At 33.4% G+C, this 18,993-nt stretch overlaps 1 protein-coding gene across 3 annotated transcripts in view; it reads right to left on the minus strand.

Moving 5' to 3' along the window:
- Window positions 1-18,993, minus strand: part of fhod3a (formin homology 2 domain containing 3a) — a 45,008-nt gene that overhangs the window by 24,362 nt on the left and 1,653 nt on the right. For all 3 annotated transcript variants that reach the window (XM_052534149.1, XM_052534148.1, XM_052534146.1), the window contains exons 2-7: window positions 13,789-13,901; window positions 11,505-11,569; window positions 3,655-3,722; window positions 2,468-2,573; window positions 521-615; window positions 323-434 (exon numbers count right to left, since the gene is read on the minus strand). In XM_052534149.1, coding sequence (XP_052390109.1) covers window positions 323-434; window positions 521-615; window positions 2,468-2,573; window positions 3,655-3,722; window positions 11,505-11,569; window positions 13,789-13,901 — 559 coding nt within the window. The remainder of the gene's footprint in view (window positions 1-322; window positions 435-520; window positions 616-2,467; window positions 2,574-3,654; window positions 3,723-11,504; window positions 11,570-13,788; window positions 13,902-18,993) is intronic.

An 18,993-nucleotide genomic window follows, 5' to 3' on the forward strand; every position in this document is an offset into this window, starting at 1 on the left:
TAATTTGATTAAAAATTGTAATCATTCGACAGCCCTAATTTAAAAAAATGAATGCATCGTAGTAGTATTGTTTGGTGTTTTCATTATTTTTTTTAATTGTTTATTTATGATTAATAAAAAAACGTGCATCATGGTAGTTTTTGGTGGGGTTTTAGAATAATTAATAATTATTAATCATAAGAAATTATTAGTTCATAATCAAAAATATCCGGATCGAATTTGGCGAAAAAATGTTTCAAAATAAAATGTAAAAAATGCCAATAAATTAAAAAATACATATACATTACATATAGTGAACACTAGTGCGTGTGTGTGTGTGTACCTCTCTTAGTGTCCACGGTGTCGATGGCCTGGATGAGCAGCGGTGCATTGGACTCTGAATACTCAACGAACACCAGCAGCAGCTTCAGAGAGGTTTTCACCACCAGACGAAACTGAACACACACACACACACAGACACATGGATCAGATCTCACTCATCATGATCTACATCACACACACTGATCAAAAGGCACGTCACCTTTGAGCCGGTGAGCAGGTAGAGCCACTGGATGGTCTCGGTGTGACCTATGACCCCGTTCATTCCATCCACATACAGCATGATCTGACCCAGAGCTGCAGACAGAAACACAAGGGACCGAACGCTCATCATCAGAATCATTTGAGTCAGTTCGGGAGTTCAGAGCGGGTTCGCGAACCATTTGAATCAGTTCGGGGATCGCAAATCATTTGAATCAGTTCGGGAGTTCGTAGCGGGATCGCGAATCATTTGAGTCAGTTTGGGGATCGCGAATCATTTGAATCAGTTCGGGAGTTCGCAGCGGGATCGCGAATCATTTGAGTCAGTTTGGGGATCGCGAATCATTTGAGTCAGTTCGGGAGTTCGTAGCGGGATCGCGAATCATTTGAGTCAGTTTGGGGATCGCGAATCATTTGAATCAGTTCGGGAGTTAGGAGCGGATTCGCGAATCATTTGAGTCAGTGTGTTGTCATAACGTTCACCTTGGAGATTGAAAACGTTTCTTTTTTGAGACCCCAGGAGCCCAAATTCAGAAAATTAGAGAACTAAGCCAATATTACCGCTGGCGGGGTGACATTTGATTTGGATGGGAACTTCAGATTCTGTGTGAATCATTTGAGTCAGTTTGGGAGTTCTGACTCAAATGATTGATGAATGAATGATTGAAATGATGAACTGATGATTCTGAAAGTGGGTGGGGCTTAGCAGCCTGGACGCTGGCTTTGATTGGCCAGAAACTCTACTGTAACTCTTAAGTGTGTTTTTATTCTAATGATGAATAAGTCACTGTCATGTGACACGTTATTTTTGTCAGCACTGCTCAGGAAGGACCATTCACAGGCAACGGTCAAATATTTTACATCTAAGGCACAAAATACTTTTTAAATTTATTTATTATAAAATAACATGCACGGTGTTAGTATGTGGCATGGCTTTAAAATTATTAATAGTTAATAATTATTAATTGTAAGGAATAATTGATTCATAATCATAAAGTATCATTATTTATTATTATTGTATTCGCTATTTAAAAGTTAATACATCATGATCGTTTTTAGTGTGATTTAAAATTATTGATTATTATCAATTATACGAAAATATTAATTTATAATTATTTACCTTTTTTTTATTCATGCCTCATTGTAGCATTTGTAGTGGCTTTCAAATAACTAATACTTAATAATGATTAATTATATGTATTAATTTATTTATAGACATAAATTAAGAATAATTTATTCATTTATTTGTTTTAATTATTTATTAGTTTTGTATTTATTATTTAAAAAAAATCATGCAGCATGTTTTGGTGTTGCTTTAAAATGATAATTTATTCATTTAAATAATTCATTTATTTAGTATTAATTATTTGTTAATTGTGCATTTAAATTATAATTTTAAATTATATATGTATATATGTATATATATATATATATATATATATATATATATATATATATATATATATATATATATATATATCAGGGTAGTATTTGGTGTGGCTTTAAATTACTGCTAATTTGAATAACAATTTCTTATTATTATTGTTATTTTTTATGCAGTAATCTAACCATTGTTATCATTATTTTAAAATAATTACCAAACACAGAAATAAATCTCAGAAGAATACAGATGAATTACTGGAATGATACTGAGTTTTTTGGCATTATAGCGAATCTGGGAGAAAAAAAATAGACTCGAAACTTTCACAGAAGCACCAAAGAAGGGTATTATGAAGAAACATTTACCAGACCACATTAAAGACAGTTCATTAGAATAAAGTGTATTAAAAAACAGCATGGATTTCTATAGTATTAACACTGGCTGCCAAAAGGTGGCGCTGTTCTCCCTCATACTGCATATTGATGAAAATACAAGAAAGATCTACAACGGAAATCATGATCTATATAATAATACATGTTTAAACTGTTCCTGAGGATGCAGACGAACCTCTGAGGATGTAGTTCTGATAGTTCTGATCCGCTTCAGCGCCGACCTTAATCAAACACGTCAGACCTTCAGCCATAACGAACTCATGAACCAGATCCTTATCGTCCTGCACACACACACACACACACACACACACAGACATTAAAGGGGTCATATGATACGAAGTGTTTCTTTCTCTTTGGAGTGTAACAAGCTCTTGGTGAATGAAGAAGATCTGTAAAGTCTTAAACCTAAAGAGATATTATTTATCAAAGTTAAGACTCTGCCACGCCCCCTAAAACACCTTGTTTAAACACGCCCCCACACGTCTACATCACTGTGTGGAAATACATTTGCCGCCCAAATGTTCTCACAAAGAAAGAAGGCGTGGCTTCAGTAACAGTTAGTGTTGAAGCAGTCATGTCAGGGAGATGTGTGTGTGTCTAGGAGAAAACAAAAGCACTTTATTTGTTCTTAACCGTCCGTGGCTTGTGTACTGCAAACACATACAAGCTTCATCACTCCATTCCTCCTTTATTAATAATTTAATAAGACATAATTAACTCTCTTTACTTTTATTTTGAAAGATGAAGCTTGCGATTAATAGAAAGGGGCATTACATTTCCGATGAGTGCTTGTGGTGTTCGACCAATCACAATGCAGTGGGTCAGCTGGCCAATCAGAGCAGACTGTGCTTGTCAGAAGGAGGGGCTTTGTTTGAGAGAGGCGGGGCATAAAGGACCAACAATACAGTATTTGAAAAATAACGTGTTTTTTTTTTAACATTAAAGCATTTCAACATATTCTGTTACACCAAATAAACAAAATAATGATAAATAAACAAATCTGACCAAAATGTCTCTGACTGTTCTTTGTTTGTTTGTTTTTAATAAAGCCTATTTTTAAACTTTGTGTTAGTTATTTATTTTATATTTTATAGCTATGTTATGGTGTTTTTTTATTTGTTTTGTTAACAAATGTTCTATGTTAAATATAACCGTTTTGTTGTTGTCCATTCAAGCAATTGACACTAATTAACGTGCTTATAACTCTACTATTAAAGATATTCTACTTCTTAATAAACTTTTCTCATTTAGGAATCTTCATTTTTAAGGATCTTTATTTCGATATAAATGTTTATCTTTCTTCAGAATAAAATATTAGCAAAATCAAAAATGTACAGTACTTGACAGAATGTGTTTTTCTACCTGGAATATCTGCTTGAGGGAAAACAGCGCCCTCCTCAGGTCACGACCATTTGAGTTATACAGCTTCTCTAGAGAGAGAGAGAGAGAGAGAGAGAGAGAGAGAGATAGAGAGAGAGAGAGCACATCAGTCAGATGATAATTAAAGACACTCGCACAGAAAAATCAGTCGTTTTCAGAGCACAGATCTCTTCAGGGCATTTATAAAACAGAAGAAAACACTGCAGCATTTACAGCAACATCCAACAGAAGCAAAGGATGAGAGAAGAAAAGCAGTCAGACAGTGGTTTAGTCTGATCTAGACCAGGTTCAGAGTCTCGTTCACCTTCCCGCCGGCGAGAACATCACGCTCCACTAACATCTGATCAATCTCTGCTGCTTCATGAAGATCAATAACACACACACGTGTCTGGATCAAATACAGTTCAGCACAAACACACTGTAATCACAGGACAGTGTTATTACACATCATCCTTCTACTGTAGAAGAGGCACAGACAGACCCGTACCTTTTCATTCATCTTATTAAATCTGTAATAAAACAGAAATTAGCAACTAACTGATGTAAAATAAGTTTAAGCTGAAGTGCTAAAACAACTAAAACTGAAACTAAAATAAACACATTAAGGCTAAATAAAAATATATATATATATATATATAAAAAGAATTATTTATACATTTATTTTTAAATAAATAAAAATGAAAATGGAAAACAAAAAGCTAATTCAAAATATTAGAATATTTTAGTATAGTTTAGTTTAGTATAGTAATAAAATATTTATTATATCAATAAATAAATAGTAAAGAATATATTCATATTATATATATATTTTTTTTTACTTGCATGCCTAGGCAATATTTTCATTTAGTATACTAAACAAAACAAAAAACTATATATACATATTAAAACAATAATAAAAATGTCAAAAACACACAACACGATTGCTACTTTAACTGAAATTAACATGAAGACTATATAAAAAATAAAAGCTATAAAATATATATGATAGAGTACATTAACGTGTTCATGCTGTTGGTAATATTTCATCATGTTATTATTTCTTATGCACTTTTTTCAGCTTTTTTAACTTGTAAACGTCCTCTGTGTGTTTTTATGCTCTTTCCTGAGGCTCTGTGATTGTTAAAACACACACGTGTCTCATCTGAACATCACCTGTCACTGACCTGAGATTTACAGAGTGTTTCCTGTGTCTCACAGATCCACTTCCTGCTGCCAGTCAGTCAGATCTCAGCTTTCATCCACATCATATTTCCATCTCTGATTAAAGCTCTGCTGTCTCTGACTGAGCAGCGTTATTGTCTGCAGGACAGATGCTTCACGTGTGTGTGTTTGTGTGTGTGTGTGTGTGTGTGTGTGTGTGTATTACAAGGAGAGGGTGACTTATGAGACATAACCCATGTCCCCATTTTTCAAAACACTTATAAATCATACAGAATGAGTTTTTTTGAGAAAGTAAAAATGCAGAAAGTTTCCTGTGAGGGTTAGGGTTGGTGAAGGGATATAGAATATACAGTTTCTACAGAATAAAAACCATTACACCTATGGGATGAACACACTTTACACAAAAACAAACATGTGTGTGTGTGTGTGTGTGTGTGTGTGTGTGTGAGTGTGCGTTTCAAAACAATCTGTGTAGTAAGCTGAAAAAAAACAACAAACTGAAAAGCAATTCAGTATAAACCACTGACAACTCCACATAGCAACACCCTAGCAACCACTTGTAAAACTGTAACAACAGTAAAAACAATTGTGAAACCCTTAACAACCACATAGCAACACTCTAGCAACTATCCACCATGCCCCAAACAAATTGCAATGCAGTAAAAACCCCATTTAACCTAAACCTGCGTAGCAACATCCTAGCAACCAACCACAACAGTCTAACCAAATAGTGAAGTAAAAACCACTGTGAATTGCTTAGCAACCACACAGCAACACATTACATCTGAATAACAATGCAGTAAAAAACATTGTAAAACCTGTAACAACCACACAGCGACACCCTAGCAACCACCCATAACACTGTAGCAACTGTATATCGATGCAGTTCAAAACACTCTGAATCCCTTAACAACCACATAGCAACCACCTACAAAACCAAAGCAAACTGTGAAGTAAAAAAAAAAAAAAAAATTTTAAATCCTAAACAACCACACAGCAACACCCTAGCAACGAGCCACAAAACTCTAACCAAAGAGCAATGTAATATAAGCCACTTTTAAAAACCCTAACCCTGGATACCAATGCCCTAGCAACCACCCACAACACTCTAGCAGCTGCATAACAGTGCAGTAAACCCACTCTGACAACCACATAGCAACACCCTAGCAACCACCCGCAACACCTTAATCAAACAGCAATGCATTAAAAAACACACTAAAAACCCGACAACCACATAGCTACACCTTAACAACCACCCATAACTCCTTAAACAAACAAATACATTAAAAACCAATCTGAAACCCTTAACAACTGCATAGATACACCCTAGCAACCACCCACAGCACCTTAACAAAAACCACAATGAAAACCCTAACAACCGCATAGGAACAACCTAGCAGCCGAAAACGAAGGCAATAATAACCACTCTGTAACCTTTAAAAATTGAATATTTACACCCTAGCAACCAACCACAAATCGGTGCATGCATAAACCCCCTCAGACCATCTTTAAACGTAAAGAGAGTATGAGGACGAGCAAGAATTAAACCCCTGCTTCTATCCTCCCTCAAAAGTTTCATGTTCTTGTGCTTGATTTGGAAATAAACTGGAAACGAGCTCCGAACGTGAAGAAAACAAGCCTCTCGACGGGTGAAAGTGGCTCGTACATTCATGAACTCAAAGAGCCAGAAGCGAGCCAGTGTAAGCTGCTGAATGTGCTCCAGACACGCGGTGTCTGACGGCTGGAGCGTAATGTGTCTGGGAATGAGATCTTACATGCATTTCTGCAGCTCTGTCCAAAGCCAGCTTTTAGAAAAACAAGCATAGATCCAGATGAAAAGAGCCGGACTGAGCTGATGTGGGTCCAAACAAACACAAACCTGACAGCTTCATGGATCAAACCCTGGACTGCAGAATAAATATAATATAAATATAATGAAGAATACAGTACTGAGGAGTTACAGATTACATATAATCAGATTACATTGATTCAGCACATGCAACTGGATTATATCACATTATAAAATGCTCATGATCAGATTACAGTTACTACAATTACATTGATTACATATTATTTATATTACGGTATAATTAAATATCACCTTTTCGTCGGCTCATAAACCCTCCACATTTCTTTAATTTACACTAATTTTGGAAACGCTGGTTTAATGCATTTAACAACATTGATACAAAAGAATGCAATATATTTTATTTGTCAAATCTACAAACAAGTTTGGCCAAAAGTCATCTAAAAGTAATCCTACATGCTACCTAAAACAAGTAATATATATCAATTTCCAGTTTATTTATAATACTTTTAATATTATATTATATTACTGAGCGCTAAACATACACTTTTAGAGTCACAAAATATACAAAACTTAATATATATATATCAAGATTATTATTATATATTATATGGTTTGCCTATGCATATGCACAGCTTTAAAAAAGTATAATGCATTAAAAACCCCGATCTAACCCCACTTTTAAAAAAATTAAATGCAGGCTGAACTTTAAAGATGCTGCTGGTAAATAATCATGATGTGCATCATAATGCATAATGAATAAATGATCAGATAGTTTGATTATGTGAAGTTTGATGAGGCTGATATCTGATACAATTATATTTATAAAAATCTAAATACAATTTTTATTATATTCAGCAAGATATGAACAGCAAAGTTGCCAAAACATGAAACCTCACTTTTACAGTCAAGATCCTAAATGAGGAAAAGTCTCAACATTTCAAGAAGAAATAAAGCAGTGAAGCAGGGTTTTCAAAGCAGCTTAAAAATCAGATGTGGGTCAAACTGAAAATACTTAGATATTAATTTCCCATAAGGCACTTCCTGTGCTGCTGTCACATGCTCCTGAAGGGTTTAAAATAACCCACGTATAGATAACAGACAGAGCACAGGACCTGAGAGAGAGCAGGCACGCTCAAGATTACAGACAGAGCACAGGACCTGAGAGAGAACAGGCACGCTCAAGATTACAGACAGAGCACAGGACCTGAGAGAGAGCAGGCACGCTCAAGATTACAGACAGAGCACAGGACCTGAGAGAGAGCAGGCACGCTCAAGATTACAGACAGAGCACAGGACCTGAGAGAGAGCAGGCACGCTCAAGATTACAGACAGAGCACAGGACCTGAGAGAGAGCAGGCACGCTCAAGATTACAGACAGAGCACAGGACCTGAGAGAGAGCAGGCACGCTCAAGATTACAGACAGAGCACAGGACCTGAGAGAGAACAGGCACGCTCAAGATTACAGACAGAGCACAGGACCTGAGAGAGAGCAGGCACGCTCAAGATTACAGACAGAGCACAGGACCTGAGAGAGAACAGGCACGCTCATTGACACTAAGGTTCCCAGACTTCACACTTACTCCCAGAATGCCATGATGTCATCACATCCCACAATGCCCTGTGAATGACGGCTGAATGCAACTGATAAAACACACACACACACACACACACACACACACACACACACACACACACACACACAGGCACACACACACACACACAGCGAAACGTGGATTCAGCACACAACAGAGGCTCATAAACTGACAGAAACACAATCTATTTATTGCATATAAAGCTGTTTTTTGTATAGTGTAAACTTTATACCGTGTAATGCAAACTACTATAAAATTATAAATAAAACAAAAAATATAATATATGAAATTGAATAAATATAAATCTAGAAATAAAAAATAAAATAAACAAAATATTAATAATAAAATTAAATATATAATTATTTATTGTGCATAAAACTGTAAACTACATTTAATATTAACTGATAATTAAAAACATTTAATATTTAAATGTAAATAAAAAATATACAAAAATATATCAATATAAGATTTAATAAAAATAACTATAAAACTATAAAATTAAATATAAAATATTTATTGTGTACAAAATAGTTTTTTAAATGTAATTTTAAATAATATATAAAATAAAAATAAGAATACAAAAATAATCACTAACGTTAAAAACAAAATGAACAACAGTGGATGACATAATCATGAAGATGTTTTCAGCAGCTGTCATGCTGGCAGCAATCTGTGTGTCTGTGTAGTTTTGCTGGCGTTTATATATGTGTTTTCAGCCATACTGGCAGGTGTGTGTGTGTGTGTGTGTGTGTGTGTGTTTGTGTTTGTGTTCTGAGGTTATGGATTTAACATCAGTGTGTTTCAGGTCACAGACTGTAAAGCCATCAGCCTCTGTTTACAACACACACAAACACACACACACACACACACACACACACACAGCTCTCATGAGTCCTGTTCCCCTTCACTGTGAAAAAGACTCAATTTCACAGAACACACCTTGAATTAAGTTAATCTTTCTGAATTCAGAGTTGTTTTAAAAATAAACCTCACTTACAATTTGTGTTATTCCAGAAATAAGTAAAAAAATTCAATAAAACAGTTTCTCTGAAATCAACACTCTGTCTCTCCTCAGTGTTTTTTAAAAACATATATTTAAAGTTTTTATATCGAAAAACATTGTATTATTTGTTTACATATATGCACTTGAAATTAAAATATTAAATAAACATTTTATAAATCCACTTTATAAGACAATATATTTAAATTAAATGAAATTAAATGAAATGAAATGAAATTAAATTAAATTAAAATGTTTATTTTATAAATAAACATTCAATTCAATTTAATTTATTAACATTTTATTTAATATTAATTTACATCTATTTATAAAAAAATATTAATATATATTAAAATAATGAAGTAAAAATGTAAATAATAATCTCCTCGGATTCTTTGAATTTTGAATATATATCATATAATATAATATATATTTAAAATGCTTTGTTTATTTATTTCCGGCTGTGTTTAGTGTGTTATTTGCTGAGTGATGGATGTGTAATCCAGCAGGTAATGAAATCTTTCTCTTTTCCTCCTCTCTCCTGACCTCTGTGTCGCTGCAGACTCTCTTTCACACGTTTGTCTTGTCATCACTTTCTAAAGATATCACAGATGGCATCTCATGGCATCCCAAACATCGAGCGACTGCTAAAATTACCTCGTTATATCAGTTACAGAAGCACTTCAGCTCTGACAGCAGAGCGAGCTGAATCTCAGCACAGTTACGGTCAATATTAAATAATACCCTTTAAAATAATCACATTCTGCTTTGAAACCTAAATAAAAACGGACAGAGTTTTTGTTTTATCTAGGATTAATTATATTACATATTATATTTTTATTTCATTTTAATTTGAGTTAAAGTGTTAGTAATTTTGTTGCGAGTTTTTCCTTCATTTCGTCATGTCCTTGTATATTTATTTCAGTCTTAGTTTTATTTATTTATATATTTTAAGTTAAAGTAAATGAGAAATAGAAATGTTGCCTTTTTTGATGAAAGCACAAAACATTAACATTTAAATAAAATGTTATTACAAATTCATGAAATGTAAATATTTGTACATTTATATTACAATCTAAATAATCAATCACTTTTATTATTTGGCAAATAATGTGCTACGCAAAATAGTTTTTCTGTCAAAATTAAAACATGGAAGAAAATGTTTGATATTCCTTTAAATAAGATAATATTTATTTAATTATTATATTATTTATATAAATAACAGTTTTAATAATGTTAATTATTATTGTAATTATTGTTATTATTACTACTTTCTAAAGTATAATACTACTACATTTCTGTCTAATTTTAATTTGATGGGTTACAGTGAGGTTTTTCTGCATCTGACAATAGTTTTTCATTAAATGGTAAAATCCAAAATTTTGTGTAATTTCGTGTAACAATAAATTTCGTTTTTGTGAGATTTCTGTAATGTTTCTGCAGAGTAACACAGTCCTGTGTACTGTCTGTGTATATGTGCACACACACAATATATTAAAGCAGTAAAGCACTTAAGATCATGTGATACAGAGATTTAACACACAACACACAGTAAATCCAGAGGCATGATGGGAGTCGAGGAGAAGCAGGTGTCTGGAGACTTAAAACTCATCATCTGTCCACTTAAAACCCCAGACACACACACACACAGACACACACACACACACACATACACACACATACACACACACACACACACACACACACACACACACACACATACACACACACACACAGGTGTCAAATGTCCCTCTGCGCTGACACATTAAATGCGAGCACATACAAAGGCATGCTGGGAAGTCAAGTGTGAATTATAATGAAGCTGATGAGAGGAGGCATCAAAGCCCCGCCCTGACCTTTGACCTTCCCTGATCTCTAACGGCAACAGCCAATGAGGCACTTGACCTGAGCTCCAGGAATAGACTCGCTATCAGTGAAACAGACATTGAGCAGCACAACTGTGTTCAACATTGATAATAATCAGAAATGTTTCTTGAGCAGTAAATCATCATATTATTCTGATTTCTGAAGATCATGTGACACTGAAGACTGGAGGAATGATGCTGAAAATACAGCGGAGCATCACAGAAATAAATTACACTTTAACACAGATTCACACAGAAAACAGATGATTAACATTATAATAATATTTCACAATTTTACTGCATTTTTGAGAAGAAGATACTAAAGATACTGATTACTGGCACTTCATTTCACTCACGTTTGCTCAGATGTGTGTGTGTGTGTGTGTGTGTGTGAGAGACTCACCGATACATGCGTGAACACGAACGCTCAGCTGAGTGCGTAAAATCACACTGTGCTTCTTTCCCCTCCTGAAAACACAGAGAAAATGAGTAATAATGGTCAGAACTGAAGATAATAATAATAAAACAGAAATGCACAAGAGATAATGACTAGAAATGTACAGACACAATATCAACACACACACACACACACACACACAGTTTTATGATTCTGAAATCATATAAAATTTAAAATTACAAAATAAAAATAAAATATATGAAAATATTTAATATACACAATTTATAAAAAAATATATATAAAATCATAAAATTTTAAATAATTTAAATAATTTTAAAAATGAAACAATCAAAATAAAACAATTAATAAAAATGCATTAAATCACAAATTATTTAATGTAAATAATTTTTAAATAAAACAATCAAAATAAAACAATAACTAAAAATGATTAAATCAGAATACTGTGAAATTGAAATCAGATACTCTGTTTCCGTTGCTCATAATGAGTTGAATTCATACCAAAATTCACATTTCTACCGGTCAAGATTGTCCACAATTTTTAATTTGCGCTCTTTTGTTCTTAGCCCCTTAATTGCTTCTTGCTGCTCTATTTTGAATTTGTTTTTATATTGTCCAATTCTTCTTAATTTTAGTTAAAGATTATAGAAAAATAACCTTGGTAATAAGCTGAAATAATATACATTTTTTATTATTTTTATTATTATTATTAGTTAACTATAATAATCCCGACTACAAGTTACAAAATTAATATTAATATTTTGAATCCATTCAAACATTATGTGGTTTTCTCCATAATCCCAACGATTATGGAGTTTTTATCATTACAGTGGTGCCGAAGCCCGGAAGAAGCATAAATAAAAAGCAAAACATAAAATAATGGCCCAGGCCTGGTCCTCTCTCGTCCTTCACTATCGTCGCTCCAGTTTTATATCCTTCCACCTAAAACTTAAAGATTTTTTGTGTCACGCATGCATGCATGTCTATTTCCCTCATATTAAAAGTAAAACGCATGTGGACTGATATTTTTCCAATGTCTGGACTCCTTTATTAATGGAGTATATAAACAGACGTTTCTATATACTGGTATTAAATGCATTTTCTGAGAATTTATATTTCACGTTTTTACTGCAAATGTCGAAATACGTGCTCTTTGGTCCATCAGTGCTTGAGTCACTGATCACATTAGAATAAAATATCTGATAATAAAATACAAAATTGACTGATTTATGAATGTTTATGCATAGTTCTCATCAGTGGGAAACACAGATGAACGCTTTCATTTGTTGTATTTTTGATCCTGAAAGAAAACAGAACAACAAAAGAGAATATCTGGTATTCCGATTGACAAATATATGCAAGTGGAATTGTATTGTTGTTTAAACACCTTTATAATGATCGCGTTAGTTGAACTGAATGCGCTATATAATTTTAATACAAAAATTTTGAAATAGGTTTAAATCAAACACATTTTAATATATATATACATATATATATATATATAAACGGAAAACAAAAACAATGCAAAAAAAAAACAGCTGGCTGGTCTTTTACGTCTGTTAACTAATGACTCATGCAGCTGTTCGCGCGGTTGTGATTTTTTAAAAGTGGAACGTAGGCCTATTTTTACGTTTGCACATGACTGTTTTGAACCCGTGTTTAGACCCGTGTTTCCCCTGTGTCCGACCCGACCCACACCCGTCGGGTACCCGCCCGTGCAGGACTCTAACCTGGTGTATGTTAAACTCCAATCATGAAATCCTATTAAACTCCGCCCCTTCACACTCACGCCCCCTATCAGAGCCACACCCACATCATAACATCCAATCAGCAGCTGATGCACAGAACCAAGCCCCGCCCCACATTTGTTCTTTTTCAATCAGATGTAAGTCACAATAAAGCATAACAGCCACAACGTGACTTTAAATTCTACTCATCTCCAGACAGACTTTTGATAATTTAGACATTTTCAAAACACAGACACATGAGCTGTGTGACATTAGCACACTGTTGTCTGCGCAGGTGCAGTGAGTCTGTACTGCAGGGATGGAGAGACGCCCAACAGAGACGATGAACCACACTGAGTGCACTAAGAATACCACATACACCTCCCTCGCCCGCTCTCTCTCTCTCTTTCTCTCTCTCTCTCTCAGGAAATCTGTTAAGGTGATTTGTGTGAGAGCAACTGTCACACACACACACACACACACACACACAGGATAATACCAACACAGTAAGTGCAGTATAGTGCACTATGTAGTGTGAGTCTCACCCTGCGCAGTCATCCTGCAGAAATCCCTCGAGTTCATCTCTCTGCTCGTCTAGTGTCGACTCCAGATCCAGATACACACCGGTGTGAGAGAGCTGTAGAGCGCAGTCATCGAGCTGCAGAAACACACACACACACACACATTACAGTCAGTGACATTATCACACTATTATCCATGAGATACAGTGCTGGTGTTGAACTATAGTGTCAAACTATTTCAAATACAGTCAATCAATTATAAAGTACAATGTTTCCATCTAACATGTATTTTGAGCAGCAGTTCATCATATTAATAGAACGTAAATTCCCAATTTATTATATATGTGAAATTTAGTCAGCAGCAAACACAAATGGAGTCATATTTTTCAATGTTCCCTTTCAAGTAGTTAACCAATCTAAAGAAAACATCTGTAAAATAGAACGAAAAGTCCCTTACAAAATGAGTTTGGATGAACATTAAATAAATCTGACCAAAGTTTCTCTGTGTACAAAACCAGTTAATCATCTTCCTCAGAAGAGACAGAAACAGCAGCTCACTTCAATGTCTGATTATAATTACGTCCAGAAGCTTTTAGTGAAATTTAGATGAACTTACTATTTAAGTAGAGAAGTATTAATTTCTTTAGAAAAAAAATGTAACTGCTAGTGTAAATGTAAATTAATAGCATGTTAAAACAATGGAAGTCTGTGGAGTTTCCCCATTCAGAGAGCTGAGTAAAAGCCTGAAGATAGTAAAAGCCTGTGCGCTTTAATTTATATGCACACCTGTGTTTGTCATGAGCGCAGCTGTTCATGCACTCTTTAGTCATGCGTACTAACGTTTTTAACACATGTAGCCTTCAGCATGTATGTGATTTGTGCTATGAATCCAAACTTGAGCAGCAAATCATCATATTTTCATGATTTCTGAAGATCATGTGGCACTGAAGCCTGGAGGAATGATGCTGAAAATACAGCGGAGCATCACAGAAATAAATTACACTTAGAGATTCAAAAAGAAAACAGCTGTTTTACATTTTTACTGTATTTTTGATCAATTAAATGCGTCCTTGATGAACAGAATAGAAGTCTTTCAAAAATACAATACAACAATTTTACTGACCCCAAACTTTTGAACAGCAGTATAAAAAAACAAAGACTATACATCATAATTGATTTCCATACCCAATATTATTAAAAGTAATAAAAATGTCAATTTTTTTATATAAAATTATTATAATTATTATTTTTTATTATATGTAAAAACTCAGATTCTGATTATATAAATCAATAACGATTATTACATATCAAGTAGACCGATAACCGATATTTTGAACTGATATCTGTCTGGTGTAAAAAAAAAAGTTAAAGTCTTTAAAATTAAGAATAACAAGGGCTCTGACGAAATTATTTAAATGTTTTTAAATTGTTTTATCTGCAAATTGGTTTTGAAAATGACAGATACCGATAACCATAAAAAAAGCTTAATATTTGCGCCGATAATCGGTCAACCCCTATACCCAATATTAATAAAAGTAATAAAAATGTCATTTTTTTCAGATCAAATTTTATTATTCATCATGTACACTAGAATTTTGTTAAATAAAACAAACAAAAGATGCATTGATTTGTTACTCTTTTCACATTAGCAAAGAACCCTGCATGAAAGTTTCAATATATATATATTTATAAAATGGATTTAATGTGTACTGTTATACATTTGGTAAAGGCTTCTATCAAAAAAGGGTTGTTCCTTGAGGAGGTTTTGTCATGTTTAGCTCACTTTAGTGTAAAAATGTTTCCTCAAAATATGTTAAAGAAGGTAAAAACTCAGATACTGATTATATAAATAAATACCGATTATTACATATCAAGTAGACCGATAACCAATATTTTGAACTGATATATGTCTGGTGTAAAAAAAAAATATTATGTCAAAATTGAGAATAACAAGGGCTCTGATGAAAACTCTTTAAATGCTTTTAAATAGTTTTACCTGCAAATTGGTTTTGAAAATGATAGATACCGATAACCATAAAAAAAGCTTAATATTTGCACCGATATTTGGTCGACCCCTAGTAAAAACACAGGCTGAATCTGACAAGATATTTGGGAAATTGGTCCTTAAGGAAACATCTCACAAACTAGCAAAACATTGTATGATATTAATCCGAATCAGTTTTCATGCAGTATATCAGACTGTTAAGCATGTGAATAAAGCTGTAAGCGTATAAGTGTTGATTTGGTGTGTCCATTGAATCTGAACTCGCCAAACCCAAATCAAACACTTGCTTTCCAGCTTAAGACCTCAACTTTGATTTAAGACAACGCTCAGACCAACAAACTCGGCTCATCCAAGAATGTGTCACACAACCAACGATCAATCACACATGAATCACACGCTGCACCTGCTGGATGAAGAAGAGCATTTTCATGTCTCTGTTTACAGTCAATAGAGATGGTGAAGCACCTCTAAACACACACAGATGACGCTTTGAGAGCATCAGCAGAGGAACAATCATCTAACCCATCTCAAACAAGCACATGATGAGTCAGATGCAGAGTTTAACCAACACGAACACTGGACCTGCTAACAACTGCTTTACAAAACACACACCCTAATAAATGTGTCGGGACTGATGCATACAGATTCACAAAGACTGAATGAATCACAAATGAACCAGATCTTTGCATTTCCTGAAGAAAATGTGCACAAATCAATGTGCATCTTTGGGATTTTTCATCTGTTGTGTCACAAACTGGTGTTCAATTTCTTAAATAAGTTTATTAGCTTGTTAAATCTGTGTAATAAAAATGGTTGGACATTTAACTTGCAATCCAAATACATAAATCTTCAATTTATACTATTACTCACTAATTGTAATAATTATTTTTAAAACTGCAAGCAAAGTTCACAATGAATTACAAAGGAGTAACAGTGAAGTAACATGTACTGCAATGATCTTTATTTATCATTTGAAAAATTATCTTTAGCGCACTCAAAAAAAGTTTTTTGATATTATTTAAATATGCAAAATGCATGTATTCATATCACCTGGAATAAGCATAAATCTGTTCGCAATAAAAATAATTTAATGTATTAAATTAAAAAGCTAGAAACCATTTTCACTCAGAAACTGCTATCAAAAACGTTAAAATAATCACAAAGAAACATCAAGTGAATTAAATTAATGCATAATTAATTAACATCAAAATTAGAAAGATTGAGATTTTTTTTCGTTATTTTGAAAAACACTCCAATAATCTTTGTTCCAACAGTGTTTATGATTAATTATGATGTTAATATACATAATATCGTATTATCTTCACCCCTTAGAGTTGTATTTAACAGATTAGAGCTACGCACATATATTCCAGTGTATGAAAGCCACTGAAGACACAGACATCCATCTGAAGTGAGATAATTAGAGTGCAGTGCGGTGAAGATCAGTCCTGTCAGAAAAGCTGAACTCTGGTCAAACATCTCCTGCATTGACTACAGCGTCTGTCTCACATTCTCGGGTTATAAATAGATCCGGCTGAATCTCATACGCAGTGTAAGTGGTAGTTAGTGAAGGCTGAACACTTATGAGCCACTGTCCAACTGTCCTTTACTGCAGCTCACAAAACACTTAACCTCAAACTAACCCTAACCTCAACTTAACCTGAACCTAACCCTAACTTAACATAAATTTATCTCTAACCTAACAACAACTTAACTGCAACTTAACCTGAACCTACACTAACTTAACATAAACTTATCCCGAACCTAACAAAAACTTAACTGCAGCTTAACCTGAATTTAACATAAACTTATCTCTAACCTAACAACAACTTAACTGCAACTTAACCTGAACCTACACTAACTTAACATAAACTTATCCCGAACCTAACAACAACTTAACTGCAACTTAACCTGAACCGAACACTAACTTAACATAAACTTATCCCTAACCGAACCAGAACTTAATCCCAACATAAATTTAACCTAACCCTAATTTAATATAAACGTATCCCTAACCTAAGAACAACTTAACTGCAATTTAACCTAAATCTAACCCTAACTTAATATAAATATATCTCTAACCTAAACACAACTTAATAGCAACATAACCTGAACCTAACCATAACTGAACATAAATTCATCCCTAACCTAATCACAAATAAACACTAACTTAAACTGAACCTAACATAAACTTATCCCTAATCTAACCACAACTTAACTGCAACTTAACCTGAACCTAACACTAACTTAAAATAAACTTATCCCTAACCGAACCAGAATTTAATCAAATCATAAATTGAACCTAACCCTAACTTAACATAAACTCATCCCTAACCTAATCACAAATAAACTCTAACTTAACCTGAACCTAACATAAACTTATCCCTAACCTAACCAAAACTTAACACACCACCTTAACCTGGACCTAACCCTTACTTAACACAAACTTATCCAGAATCTAACCCAAACTAATTTAACTAATTGAAATGAAATAAAATATTAAACTTTTATTTCTGTTAGTCGCCATTTTCATTTTCATTTTAACTTGAAGAACTAAAATGACTAAAACTGAAATACATTTTTTTTAATTATACATTTAATAAAGCAAAAACGAATTAAAATGATAAACCAAATTAATTTAATTTTGACTTAAATTTAAATAAAAACAGAAAATGTAAAAATAAAAGCTCAAACAAGACAAAAATAAAAACTAATAAACTAAATGTAATGCATATTTATCAGCCGTACTCTCAAATCATAGTAAAGTTTATTATTAACTATTTCCATATTTTTTTTGCATTTATTCAAATTGCTTCAAATCAGCATAAATTATAGTTCATTGTGAAATCAATTACATTAATTCAGTTAAAAAGTGTGAAGATAGTTAATAAATGACAATGTGCAACATGCAATATTCATTTAGTTAAAATGTATGAGACTGAAACAAATCAGATTTATTAAAAAAGAGGCCTTGCTATTCTGTATTTCCAAAAAACATTTGTTCAGTTACAGAAATCTGACGTGCTTCATTCATCATTCATGCATCACATTACATTTATTCACAATATTTTATATGCAATTCAAATACACAAATCTTAAATTTAAGCCTTATTTTTAACATGCATTTCAAACAGTAGATCATGGCTCTTTCAACATCAGGATCACAAGGAATGCATGATAATACGTGTGCAATTAATGCAATGTAAGTCGCTTCGGATGAAAGT

Source organism: Carassius gibelio, chromosome A19 (assembly GCF_023724105.1).
Source record: "Carassius gibelio isolate Cgi1373 ecotype wild population from Czech Republic chromosome A19, carGib1.2-hapl.c, whole genome shotgun sequence".
NCBI classification, from domain to species: Eukaryota; Metazoa; Chordata; class Actinopteri; order Cypriniformes; family Cyprinidae; genus Carassius; species Carassius gibelio.